General features: G+C 48.4%; 2 protein-coding genes across 10 annotated transcripts in view; one reads left to right on the top strand and one right to left on the bottom strand.

Annotated features, from left to right (window-relative positions):
- LOC1270904 (uncharacterized) overlaps nt 1–14,267 on the top strand; it is a 90,044-nt gene that overhangs the window by 59,626 nt on the left and 16,151 nt on the right. The gene's annotated exons all lie outside the window — the stretch shown is intronic.
- On the bottom strand, nt 1,371–5,135 carry LOC11175624 (aminopeptidase N-like). Its single transcript, XM_003436651.2, has 4 exons — nt 3,824–5,135; nt 3,449–3,751; nt 1,714–3,364; nt 1,371–1,626 (listed from the first exon to the last, which is right to left on the bottom strand). The coding sequence occupies exons 1-4, from the start codon at nt 4,501–4,503 to the stop codon at nt 1,441–1,443; spliced, it is 2,820 nt and encodes a 939-aa protein (XP_003436699.2). The 5' UTR covers nt 4,504–5,135; the 3' UTR covers nt 1,371–1,440.

The following is a 14,267-nucleotide window of genomic DNA, read 5'->3' as shown; positions in this document are numbered from 1 at the left end:
ATGTGCACTTGAACTGCGGCGGCGTTGGCAAGCATTGGAACAGAACGAAACAAAAAAAAAAAATCAACCAAGTGATAAACACGGCATAACCAGCACAGTACATAACCTCCAGTACCAGCCGGATCAGTACTGAGTTTCGCTCTCTGATCCGTGTGTGATCCGTGTCTTTAATTTTCTTTGCTTTTTTATCATTTTGCTTTTGTTGCCTTTTTGTTTTTCCCAGCGTGGCTCGATTGGAATGAGCCGTCCGGTTCGGTCGGAAAATCATGTAACGGCATAATTACTGTTAATATGTGCGCAAATAAAAGGTGCGATTTTATAGCGGATCGAGTGTTGCTGCCGCCACCGGGGCCCCACCGCCTACCGTCCGCTGCGATGAAAAGTGCATAATGGTTTCAAAATTGAATATGGCAACGCGTTTGGGGAATGAATGGAAAGCTCTTCACACAAGTAGCTTCCGGTTGATTGAGCCAATCGATTAACACTCGTTTGTGTGTGCTTTTGATTGGCTCAAGCTGTGAAATAATGCGCCAACTTTGGTAGAATGTTGTAGTTTTTTTCTTCGGCTACTTTATGTGAGCTGAACTGATTGCTGAAACGCGCTGCTGAGGATGCCGTTTTCTCAAGGGTGACTTTGTTGTGCGGCAGTGTGACTGTGTGGTAGTAATCCCTACGTCACACACACACACTCCTACTGTGTGCAGCGGCGAAGGTTATGTTTAGCAAAACGCGTCCCAACTGACAAAGGGCTTCAGGGTTATTCGGTCAAATTCAGATCAACATGCTGCAATAATCGCGCTGATAAGTCCCGCACACGGAGCGCCACTTGCATGCATCGTTGAATCTTCCGGAACAGCAAAACGACACTGGGGCACGTATGTTTGCAGCAACACGGCTGACCCGTGGCCGTGTGCCGAGCGTGCGCGGCCCAGTACGTCAGCGACACGGCCACAGCTGGTACGATGGATGCTCAGTACGCTCAGTTGATATGCGCTGAGTTGTTCCAGTTGGGTGTTTGGGTTGACCAGGCGCTAGTTTACAGTGTGCTAGGTGGTTGGTCGGGGGGTGTGCCTGAGAAGCCTAAATGGAACCAAAAAGAAGGTTCGGAGCAAGATAGAAATAACAACAACGTGCCATAAACAGCTCCGGTGCAAATATGTCTCCTCCAGACGCGATACCCAATCAGCGCACCCCAGCCCAGCGGGTAGTATCACTTTATCTAGAGCGGACCGGTGCTACTGGTGCTGCCGCTACGTGTCAGAATGTCGTTTCGCGCGCTCGCGCCCTATGATGCTTCGTGCGCCCAGTCGGCATACACTCCTAATTCGTATGGATAACGTTACGACTCGAGCAACACGCACTGCACGATCTGTCTGACAAACACTCTGCCTTGCTAGAGCAAACCGCTTTATTCTTAGATGGAGAGGGAATTTCAATAGATCACGCGTCGTGCTGCAGCACGGTGTCCGATTGTACAGGTTGGAAATTGTAACGCTCCAGGAAGTAGCGTAGCAAAAGACCCTCCCGAGTGGATGGCCATGCTAGGTTGATGGACGCCGTAGTGCGAGCGCTTGCACTGACACTAGCAGGAAGTACCGAGTTCAATTGCTCTAGTAATGCAATCAGCTAAAAACAGTACAAGAAGGCGGGTGTTAAAGACATTTCAAACATGCTGCAGTTGCGGTGTGCGGCCTCGTTCCATTGTATGCTTACCATCTGTTCCTCGTCGAGCGTATTGGTGCTAGTGGCGATCGATTGCACCAAATTGGCCAGCGCGTTTGGACCGAGCAGACTCACGACGTACGTGTAGTTCTCGGTGAGGAATTCGATCAGCGCGTCCACCCCTTGGCGGCTGCTGAGGACGGATTGTAGAATGGATAGCCGTTCCTCGGCGTTGAAGTTCACCTGCAGCTCGCCACCGATGGCAGCCAGCAGGTACGAGCTCAGCTGCTCCGTATCGTTGGCACATCCCAGTGCATTGATCAGCAGTTGCCGTTCACCTCGGTTGTCCGAACCCAGCAGCTTGCCGAACAGATACTGGAAGGCGACCGTTGGCGCGGTTCGCAAACCGTAACAGTACACCACCGCCGAAACGTCCGGGTGCACAGGTTCCGCGTCGAACACTTCCCGTTCCAGTGCGTCGCGGGTCGCCGTCAGGCAGCTTTCTATTTCCATTCGGCAAGCCCAGCTGGAGATTACCTGTCGGAGATACTTCTCCAGCAGTCTCTCGTCCGGTGCTACCGTTGTGATGTCCAGCGTTACAAACACATCGCCAATCAAGGTGTCGACAAACAGCTCATAGAGAATGTAATCGGGCTGACCGCGCATTCGACCGTGGAAGTAGCCGAGGACCCGATTGGCCGCTTCCCAGGGAGGATACTCCCGTTCATGGCGCACGTAGCCCAGCAGCTCGAGCGCAATCTCCAGATCGAGCCGATTTGAGCGAGCCAAATGGAAGGAATCGTCGATCAGCTGCGCCCGACTGTGCATTGGAATGGCCGCCGTGTCCTCGAGCAGCGTCTGAATCAGCATGTACCAGTTCGAGGGATCATAGTTGACGCGATAAAATCCCGTCTGGTTGACGTTGACCAAAATCCACTCGTCGTTCGGTGTGCTGGACGGTACACGTACCGCTTTCGAAGTCATCCACTGCCACTCGAGCAGAGCGTCCTGCGCATCGCCCTGCTCCATCATCGTGTACGGTATTACCCAAACCGTGAAATCATTATTAACTATCTTGTTACTGTAGAATCGGTCCTGCGAGAGGATTATCTCTCCACGGTATGAGCGGCGAACTTCCAGCACGGGATAGCCGGCTTGATTGACCCAGCTATGCACAAACCGCTCCACATCGGTCCCCTCAGGCAGCGATACGACACCGTCGAACGCTTCCGTCAGTGCGGCCACGAAATTATCCGTGTTGACCGTGCCGAACTCGTTGCCCTGCACGTACGTGCGCAACATCTGCCGCCAGGCGGCATCCGGCAGCAGCAGCCGGAACATCTGAAGTACCGAGCCACCCTTGGAGTACGCCACGTTGTCGAACAGGCTGAGGATGGCATTAAACGTTGCGCCGCGGCTGAAAGTCATCGGGCGCGTGCTTTCCGCGGCGTCTGTGATGAGAACACGCTGCACCACCTGAACGTTGAACAGGTCCCGATACTGGCGCTCCGGATAAGCCATATCGGCCCCCAGGAACTCGTACAGCGTCGCGAAGCCCTCGTTAAGCCAGAGATAGCTCCACCACTCGTTGGTGATAACGTTGCCGAACCACTGGTGCACGTACTCGTGCGCGATGATTGTGGTGATGGTCGTTTGCGCTCGATACGTCGTAACGCCCGGCTCGAACAGGAGGACCTCTTCACTGTACAAGCAGGAAATGGGCGCAAATGTTACCAGAGAGTAGCGTTGACAAATGAAATTATTCACCGCACACACACACACTCACCGATATTTGCACAGTCCCCAGTTTTCCATGGCACCGGCAGAAAATTGGGTAAGTGCCACCTGATCCACCTTGGGCATGTAGGAGCGATAGGGTAGACCGATGTGCTCGTCCAGCGCGTCCATTATGCGAACGCCTGCTTCTAATGCATACAGCGTTTGGTTGATCGCGTTGGGGCGAGCATAGACGCGCTGGGCAGCCGCCTCGTTCTCGGTGTACAAGAAGTCCGACACCAGGAAAGCCAACAGATAGATCGACATGCGCGGAGTAGTTTCAAAGTACGTAACAACGTTGCCGTCCAGATCACTGAAATTGCAATCGAAAGTTATTTGTCACAAATACACCTCGCAACGTCAGAACACTCGACAATCGCCATACCCGGCTTCGGCAAAGATCGGCATGTTCGATACGGCCTTATAGCTGGGATGATGTTTAATCCCCAACTCCACCGTAGCCTTCAGGGCCGGCTCGTCCAGACAGGGGAAGGCGGCGCGCGCACTAATCGCCTGGAACTGCGTCGATGCTACATATTTGCGCGTACCGTTCGCATCGAGATACGAGCTGAGGTAAAAGCCATCGTCATCGACGCGCAGCTCACCCTCGAAATCGAGGTGCAAAACGTACGAGGCCGGTGCAAGCGCACGACGGATCGCGAACACGGCAAACTCGCGCTCAGCATCCTCGGTATAGCGCAGAGTTTCCAGAAACGTGAGGTTCGTGTTGGGATTGGACGCGTACAGCTCGTTAGAGGTAATGCGCAGTCCGCGCTGATGCACGTAGATGGTTTTGGCCTGCTGCCGGATGTCCAGATGTATGTCCACACTGCCACTGTACGATCGGTTTCCGGTGTGCACCTGCGTCTCCAGATACAGTTTGTAGTGCGTCGGCACGATGTAGCTCGGCAGTCGGTACCGTAGCTCCTGCGCTGCCACTTCCTGCAGGCTGACCGGATCGAGCGTGTTCAGTTTCCGCTCGCTATGCTGCACCTTCGGATGCGCCGCAATGGCTGCAGAGTGCAGCCCGATTAGAAAAACACCGCACAGCAAATATAACCGCATGACTACAAACTTGAAGGTTGATTTTGGGACTGAAATCTCCGGTGCGAAATGTCGACTCCAATATCCGTAATCGCAACAGTTTCGGATTGTTTTACGGCCATATCGACCACAAACGGTTGCTCGTGTACGTACCCCCCGATAACCGAGGTGTGGGGCAAATGCCTTAGGAAAAGCAATTTCTCACCTGAGCAATTGAATTATCCATACCTTTGTATCGCAAGCGGGGCTCGTTTGGATTGAGATAAGAAGTCGATTGAGTGTAATAACTGCCGAACAAGAGCTAATCGGCCTTAATCGCTTATCGCTCGCTAGTGAGTAAATTCGTTGGGAATTACCGACGTTTACTCAATGACTTGTGTGATTTATATTTGATGTTTGATAATTCGTGTCTCATCTATACCAATGCCGTCTAAGAACGATTGAATATCTTATTGACGTGGGCCTTTTTTCTACATTTTTGACCGTTTACTTGCGCAGTCATGATTGAATTTGGTTGATTGTGAATCATTATTTATTCCGTACATAGATTGGTGCTATACCACTGTATAAAGGATAGTAGCTTAGTAGCTCAGTAGCTTAGTACAATATTTAAACGTTAAAGAAAGCAAAACTGAATTTGTGCATACAACATATCCCATATACTAGCGATAAATAACGCTACGCAAGTAATCAATCTGTCCAGTTGTGCTAAGTAAACAACATGCAATAAAATGGTTCAAAATGGCGCGACGACCGGAAATGGATCGCGTTAAAACGTCTGCCTAGAGACATCTTCTTTCGTACGGTGTGTGCCATAACACCTCTCTCGCTCTTTCGTAGTTCGTACGACTTAGACTCTGCCGATGTAATACTAGGGCAGGAGGAAATAATTAATATCACAGTTAGAGCACGAATGCTTGCGTACTTCACGAAACCTTATGTACCGAAGGTGGAGTTGCGATTGCTCACGCGTTGTTGCCCCGTTATATGCGAGGTGGGTCGTTTCGGGCCAAGATGTAACAACCCCAGCATAAGGTGGGAACGAGAAACCGTGCCCGAGGAAGGAACGTTCCATCTAAGCCAGCGTGGTGGGCTCTTTGTGGGCATGTGTACGGCGATACGGCAACCCAAAAGAGAAAGGGCGAAATTAATGTGTTTGGCTCGTTGGCCAAACAGCAGTCGGTTTGCACAAAAACCAAAGCGCCTGCGAAAATTAGTCACACCCTCCCGGGCCAGCTTTTGGGGAGAGTGGGAGATAATGTTATGTGTCTAAAATGGTTAGACAGTTTTTACACGTGAAGCAAAGTTTGCATTCGCTCCGAGCGGGAGCAGGTTGTGCCATGTCGGCTTCGGGTGGGTGGAATGCGCGTGTTTGTGTGTGTTTGATGTGATGAAAAATGCAATTGCGAGCAAAGTACGCGCACAAACCCCGCAGGCCAATCCCTCTTTTTTCCAGCTCCTTTATACATTTAATTCCAGCCAAGCAGAGCCCGCCGTTAGCCGAGCTGTGTGAGCTTTTTACACGCTTGAGATAGAAATAATGGCGTAGTGCGCTGGTTTTCGTTACAGTCCGCTGCACAAACCCGGACTAAGGGAGGGCGGCTGATGGTGGATCGCTGGTGCCGCGTTTACGGTGTGTTGCATTAACGAGGCCCAGGAATAGGCAGAAATGTATTTATAATTCAGATTAGTAACAAAATGGTGGCTCTCAAAGTGCGATTGAAGCGCGAAGAAGAGCGCAACGAAGAGCGTGTCCGCAATAAATGTGCAAAAAAAGGAACCAAACATTTTTGCAATAAATACTGTTTACAGCTGACGGGGTAAAGTTTACTTCCAGCGTTGCAATTGCGCTTGAATGCTCGTTCGACCCGGTTGTGTGCCGAACTCGAAGCTTTCTAGTTTATTTTATGACAAAATAACAAACAAAATGGTGTCTGTCACACCCTGTAACCTCTCTATTAAACTGATGATGTCACGCAGCAGCCATAAAACAGACATCCCACTAAGCTCTCTATGATCGTAATTTGTAGTGCAAAAATGTAGCCATATTAATGAGTACCTTGCAATCGGACGACAGTGAAGGTCTGCCATAAAAGCGTTACAAAATAGGCACAGCTCTGGGCAGTCTAGTTTCTGCGCAGCGATCAGGCACACTCATAAGTGCAGCTTTGAAGCGTAAACTGCACTTACTAACGTCCTGATTCATCGATCGAATAGCCCGGCACGCCCCCATCCGTAGGCTTATCCGGGCTGTTTTGCTACGAGCGGTTCAGGTCGTTAAAATCGATCGTTAAAATATTATGGGATCTGTCCTCGGCTCTTCTCACGTGCATTGGAGAAGGTATGGCGCGGTGCAGATGAAGGGATGGCGAGGAGGAGGTACGGTTCATATTTGACCACAGTGCATATTTGCGAAACCCGAAAGGTGCATCAGCTAAATGGTGGAATGTTTCTGCTTTTACGAGTCGACAGCTGTGGCTCCTTCGACGGGGCAGTCATTAAACTCTCCTCCTAAAATGTCGTTTGCACTCAATAGTGGCAGCACTGGCTGGCCCGATCGAGCCTTCGCCAAAAGATCGACCGTTAAGGGAGGGGGGAGGGGTAACCGCGAGCGATGGATAAGGATATCGGTGGCATCGATTTCGTTTAATGTTTTGCCTGCTGCATCGCAGGCCGTCGTTATGAGCCCTCCGATTAGTGCATCGTGATAATAAGGGCAAAACACTCCGTTGGTGGCGCTGCAACTAACTGTCGGCAAGAATGTGGCATTAATGCCGGCAACGACGGGCCGTTTTGTTTAATTTCTTTCCGTCGTCACCGGCCGACTGCCCGCTTTGCCAATAAAACCGTGCGTCGCGTGTGCGAGCGTGTGTTGCCTGGCTTGTAGCAGTGCGCCCCAGCCCAGCCAGAGTGCGCTGATCGCTCCAAACAGTAGGACTATTAAAAATCAATTTTCCACCGATCCTCACGCAGTCGTTTTTTATCTCTACCTCCGCTGGGGGAATGATCCGCGGGCTTGTCTTTACGCAGGCGATTAAAATGCAAGTGAAAACAAAAAATAAAAACACGAAATAAAACGCGATTAAAATGTCAGTGAGTGATCTTTTTTTTATTATTTTCGTTCCACACTGCATGCATGCGTACGCTTTTTCAGTTTTGTAAGTTCAGAATTGGTTCAATGGCCGATACGGTTGGCGCTCGGTTTGAAGTAACGACCCCGCAGCATAAAATGTGAATCATTTGTGTGCGTGTCTGTCTCTGTGTGTGATGGCATTCTGGTTTTTCAATGATGCGCTCCTATTTTCACAACCATTACGGAAGGGCCAGATTCATTAGCCGTTAATCGGAAATTTGCGTGGTGACGTGGTAATTTGTAGTTTATTTATTTGTGATTGCTTTCGGACGATGCCCTTTTCCCGGTTTGTTTTTTACTGCGGATGTGGTGCGTGTGCGGGACGGCAGGAAAGGTCGGTTGGTTCCCATCGGAATGGATTCAAATGATAATCTGATTTATTTAGCAATGGTACTGTAGCTGACACGAGCCCCATTTTGTGTCACATTGTAGCTGCAGTGGTAAGTTGCCGTAAAACTTTAATTCAATTTTCAACTCACCGGCACCGGAAGCTCGTACAGCCTTGACAAGGAAGAAGAAAAAAGCTTTGATATGTTTCGTATTTAAATGGACTGGGCGGATTTTTGTGAAGTAGAACGGACAATATTTATTATTTATTTTAGTACTTTTATTGAATCGCTTGCAAAACCAGTCATCATCTTCAGGAACGAAGAAACGACGTTTTCAAGATGCTTTGACTCATCTGATGCACGTGATCTCAACACAATTTCCTCACACATAATGCCAAGGAAGTAAGTTTCACTCAATCGAAACATGTATGTGTGTGTGTGTGCTTGTCGAAATACGCTGCTGGAAAATATGCGCATTTTCAGTTTTTACGACCTCTCCGAAAATTCGGTACGGTTTCGGTGCGGTTCTCACCAGCCCGCCCAAAAGTTACACGTTGATTCCCCTCGGAGGTCACGTCACTGTCTAGCACGGTGGCGGCGAGAGACTGGCGGGCTGAAAGATTGAACAGCGGTTCGTCCCAAAACTAATCCGTGAATCATCATCCGTGGCCGAGCGCGAGCACGGCGCTGCCCCCGGGAGCCAAGGGGCAGTAAAACATGTTTGGTTTTACGAGCTTGGAAAAGTTTTTCTCATTTTCCTCGCTCAACCACTTTGCTGTGGAACGGATTGCGCGGCGCTCGTTAGCGTTTTCGAGATGCGAGTCGTTGCCTCTGTTCTCCGTCTTCGAAACCGCTGTTGTTTCGCCTGTTTGATTTATGTGTGTGTGTGTAGTTTGTGATGGAAACTAATAAGTTTTGATGCTTCCTTTCCCTGTTTGTCTGCATGCTCTTTGGTGGCATTTTAAGAAAGCACTGACTGACAAAAGCCAAGTTTGTGTACGACTTAGGATGGTCAAATCATTGTTTGGGAGGGCCTTCATTTGTGTGTGTGTGTGTGTTTTTTTTCCACACTCCGACCAGTACGCTAGTGCAATGTAGACATCCTACCGGTAAGATGCATCTTCCCAGCGAGCAGCGGTTGCGAACCAACGAACCTTGGCTTGCATGTTTTTGATGAGTTTTAAATTTTGGCTGATTTGGTAAATTTTTACGACTTTGTTTATGAAACGATGGAACTCACAAAAGGCACACCAGGCAAACCAGCAGAAATCGAGCGAAAAGCAAATCGCGTAACGAACCGCACGTCCAACATAACTGCGCACCCCATCTCGAACGGTGGACGGTGCGGGGCACGTCTTCGCAGCATTGCAGTGGATTGATGTCTTCCAGCAGAGTTTTGGCGCCGCGGTCCAGCGCATTGTGCTGGCGAAGGTCGGTGCAAATCTGCACCGGAACACGGAAGCACGAAAAACGGAATCGAAAGCGCAGACACCGGGAACGATAAAGATGTTTGAATGCGTCATAAATCTACAAAGACGGTCAGTGAAATGAATTGGAAACTCGCATTTGTCGTCGTCAACGTCATCGGGAGTTGTTCATTTTTTTTTTGGGAGGATAGCAAACGCACATCAAATGCAGTGGCCCATCACAAGTGTGATCTACAAGGTGGTGGTGATGACGGCGGTGGTCTTGCTCCGTTTAAACGACAATGTAACCAATACGTCTATCAGTTGACGATGCATATGATTAGTGAAGTGGAACCGCGCTTTAAAGACACCTTTGCTTGCATGCGTGTGTATGTCCGCCAGATCGCACAATTCATTCCAACGACATGTGAAGGCTTTAAAAACAAATTGAAATCGCTTGAAACACATATTCATAGCGTGCCCGGCCGAGAATGGGTTTTACTTGCTCGTTAACGAGAAAGAGGGTGTTTCTTCAGCTGCTCTTCAGCGGGGTTAGTTTTGCATTTGAAGCAAATCGTTACAAAATGCAATAAAAGCGTCTAATGGTACGGCGTAACGACGTGTAGTTGTACTTGGACCAATTGGCCACAGCGTGTTCGCCGCGGAACACGGGCACACGGGGTGGGGTTTTAGTTTTTATTTTACATTTTTTAAATGCCTCCCTTCGTTGTGCCAATTGCTGTGCGATCTGTCAGGTTTCGAACACATTTCTTCGCTCTGTGCAGCGAACGCGTGCAAATGAGCGTAAGCGTGAGTGAATTTCAATTCCAAAAGAGGTCCAGCCTGTCATAAAACCTCACTCCACTGGTTCCCTTTTCCGCGCGGTCGCTCGCCCATCTATCGCTGATGGCATCGAAAATCCACTCGTTAAACGCGAAACCACGAACCGATCGGCGCGGGGAAAGGGACACCGGGGCCAGCGGCCGGGCGCGCAAGGATCGTAAATTATAATATGATTTTTATTACATTTTAGCGTAGCATAAGCCGAGGCCGGCTGAGAGACGTTCGTAATTTGTTATAATGTTATATGGCTTTCCGTTCCCCAACCGTGCACCGACACACTGGGCGCCGACAAGACATGGCTCAGGGTGTACTGTGTGTATGTGTGTGTATGCCTTTGCTGCTATTGTTATTTTTATATTTCCTTCCAGTCGAAGGAAACGGGTGTCTTTGGAGAATGGGGAAGCTTTGCACAATTGTACCCCAGCGGAGACTCACTCTAATAACGTTCATTTTCAACAAATAAAAGCATTGCACCAGAACTATCGTCAGAGTGTGTGTGTGTGTGTTTGTGTGCTGCTGCGATAATTTCTGTATCGCTTTCGTCATCAGTTTTATTTCGTTATTTTATTTTACAATTGCTCGTGAAGTGGCGTGCAAACGCAATTGCGAGCCGCTTTGGCGAGCAAGGAACCGCGCCCAAGATCGGTTTCGCTTCCCTTTTCTTGGTGAATCATGGTTGTGAAGATTTGTTGTGCAAAAACACCAAGCTAGTAACGAATTGGTAAAATAACTACGCCACTGCATGCAGAAACACACACACACGGACTGGCAGAGGAAAAACGAAGAGTCCGGATACAAAATTGCGGTTTTGTAGCTTTTATGATCCAATTAGCTGTAGAACAAGAACCGGGACGATGCGAAAGGGGTGTTGTAAGACGCACACAGGCACACTGGTCTGGGCATGCTAGTCGATGGAAATTGAATCAGCGGATATGCGTTTTGCACACATGCCTTTTTTCATCCTTCCCTTTTACCGTTGAGGCATGGAAAGTGTCATAAACTCGTGTATGCGATTTGTTGTTCCGTCAAGGTTTCGTTTGACTGAGTTGCTGTAAATCAAAATAAAATATAGTGGCCAAAGGGCCGGGACGAGCAGAGGAATGTTTCCAACGCATGTCTTGGTGGTGTCCAACAATCCTCATTTATGATGCTGCATTGTCAATGGAACAGTCTCATGTGGTCCGCGACACGTCCAATCACATTTATTGCTTCATTATGCCGAACGAAGTTTTATTTCGGAAGTGTGGAAAGTATGTTTTTTTAACTCATTCGAACATGTTCCTTTTCAATATAATTTTGTATAGCTTCGACGAGGAATTCGCTAGCAGTTATTCAACAAATAATTACGCATGCAATAACTTGTCGCATGCAAATTCCGGTTTCAGCAAAAGCTGGTTTTTAAAAGCTCGATTAAATGTGTTCAACATCCTTCTATGTAAAATTAACTATGTTTTGTAAGTGTTCCAATCAGTCACAGAACGTCAAGCTGAGGAAGAGTATAGTGTTCAATAACAATACATTTATTTATGATATTAAAGTCTAATGTTGTATGATAGTTTAATTTTAAAAGAAACACACAATTGATATGATTTTCTATTTTAGAACTTTACTAGAAGCCAGTCGGAAATTGTTCATCCCCACACTAATAAGATAGACACAATTTACAATTGCGTAGTTTGTGCTTTTGCATAATACATTTAAATGTAGAAATTTAAATAAATAGAATCATAACATTATGCTTCTGGGGTAAAGTACAGCTAGCTTCCATCCTTCCCTACATTAAAATCAATTCAATGCTGCCATATAATTACGTGAAAAGAAGAAGAAATAGTTTATTGCGGTGTTTTACCGCTATTATTACATTACTCGCAGCACCGTCAGTAGGAGTAGTGTTATGCTTTTACCTAATCATAAAACTAGTTATTATATACCTTCTGCACACCCGAGTGGCATGATTCGTTGTGTTGCCCTTTCTCCCCATGCTTCGTGCCGATTCCCAACAGCGAGTGTGAGAACACCCGTACAAGAAAAGCACTATTCTTCCCACCCAGAGCGGGCATAGTATACGAGAGACCCTTGCACATTTTTCCATCGCGATATGGGTGTAATGGTCGGTGTTGGGGTGAATTTTCCAGATCCCCTCAATATTGCTCGAGGCTTTCGATTGGCTCGGGCTGCTGTAATAGTGTGTAATGGGTGTGTGGGCACTCCAGAAGATGGAAACCATTTCGTATAAAACAAAAGAAACCACCCCATGCTCGAGACCGGTGCGATCGCTCGAATCGCTGAAACTCCACCGTCACGAGCACGACGTTGTCTAGTTGGGCTGGATCTACACCAACCTGTGCTAGTGCGCGCGACTAGATGTGCATGTAAAAAAAATAAACATATAAATCAACAATGCTCGGCGTGGCAAGCATCAAAGCAAGTAACGGATAGAAAGAGCAAACTCGAGGGAGCAAACTTCGACGCCAACAAACCCTCCCGCGCGCGCCCAGCACTAGCTATGCACTCGAAGCGCATAGCGAAAGATTTACGCGGGGGGATACGGTTGGTGTTGGTGAGCATGTTTCGATGTTGCGCCCCATGAGCATGTTTTGGGCCGCCAGAGCGAGACGGGAAGAGCGCGTGCGAAACATAAGACAGAGGCGGAGTCAACCCTACCATTGGTTGCGCTCGTCGGTCGTTCTGTTGCTCCCGCTCTGATGGGTGGCGCGCGAGCATAGGTCTCCGACTCGCTCTAGCGCGTTGCAGCCGTTCCACACACCTTTTTGCACGTGCGGCTTTGCCACCACTGGCTGCGGCACAAATTCCGACCGAGCACGTGGTTCCTCTATCTACATTTCTGCACCAACCGGTGGATGTGGACGTCTCCTGGCACATCGGTCGAACTGTGTGTGTGTGTGTGCGTAGATACAACATCTCGTTATGTTGTGCCACCGAAAGCCGAACACCCTCGACCGTCGTCATCGTCGGTGTCGTCGCGGTTTTATGCTCCGGCGAAACTGCTGCGAACGTTTCACTCTCACTCTGTCCCAGTGCATCCGGCACGGTATCTTTTGCATCCCTTCGGCGGTAAGTTTGGGCGTTGCAGCACGATGTTACATCGGAGCACTCCGCAAAAAGCAGGCGGAAGAAGCAGCTAGCCCGAAAATGTGTGTCGGAAAATTTCACCATCAGTTCGGGAGCGGAGAGGAGGCCGCTTTTCCGAGGGAATCAACAAACGATTTCGTTGCTTATTTGAAGAAGCAGCAACCATCTACGAACGGTTTCTTCAAACGATGAAGCACACAACGACATACCATTCGGCTCTGGGGGAAAACATGTTTTAGTGCTACTTTTCGCCACGTATGTCTAAACCGAAAAAGAAGAACTTTCTCTATCAACGGAAAGACTATTTTTTTCGCCTGTTTCCCAAACCTTACCATAGAAAGAAGGACTGCAATGCGCGGATACGACAGGAAAAGAACCATTTAGCGGTACATACTTGGGAGAGAAGCACGTTCGTAGGAAACAAGGATGTTTATGTTAGCGCGAATAATTCAGACACGCTCTGAGCGCTTTCGGGTGAGATTAGCAATGGAGCATTCGGGCAAACGAAAAGAACGTTTGCGTTTCGAATGGGGCGTTTTTGCTTGCGCAGCGATGACGAGTACCTCGTTCAAAGGCAGTCAGCTATCCGGAAAACGTTGCTCTCGATTAATGCCCGTTGGTAGCATCGCACAATAGCATAAAAGCACATAAGACAAGTCACCGGAAGGCTGCATAACACCGAAAGGTTAGGAGGAAAAAAAATAACGGACGACAAACGGGAACAATCTGAGTTGGAATCTGAGCTAGGAAAAGGGTTGAAGAAAATGGGAGCAGTGGAAGCTTTATGTAGGATGTGCTCATCGAATGAACAACGTACTAAAAATCGTTTTTTACACGGCGGATTTATGTTGGAACAAGTCGTTAAATAGCGAGCTTTGTTGGGAGTATCAAATAAAAGAAAACCTCATCACTTACCAAGAGCACTAAAAGAGATTAAGTCATGTAGTGACGTTAGTCTTTTTATTAGCTTGGGATTTACTA

The sequence above is a fragment of the Anopheles gambiae genome, chromosome 2 (assembly GCF_943734735.2).
Source record: "Anopheles gambiae chromosome 2, idAnoGambNW_F1_1, whole genome shotgun sequence".
NCBI lineage: Eukaryota > Metazoa > Arthropoda > Insecta > Diptera > Culicidae > Anopheles > Anopheles gambiae.
This window is presented reverse-complemented; position numbering and strand designations above follow the sequence as displayed.

Coding starts and splice junctions, on each gene's coding strand:
- LOC11175624 (XM_003436651.2), bottom strand. CDS start 4,503: ATGCGGTTATATTTGCTGTGCGGTGTTTTTCTAATCGGGCTGCACTCT. Junction 3,365..3,448: donor TGGGGACTGTGCAAATATCG/GTGAGTGTGTGT, acceptor CTGCTTGTACAG/TGAAGAGGTCCTCCTGTTCG. Junction 1,627..1,713: donor CGCTCGACGAGGAACAGATG/GTAAGCATACAA, acceptor TACTGTTTTTAG/CTGATTGCATTACTAGAGCA.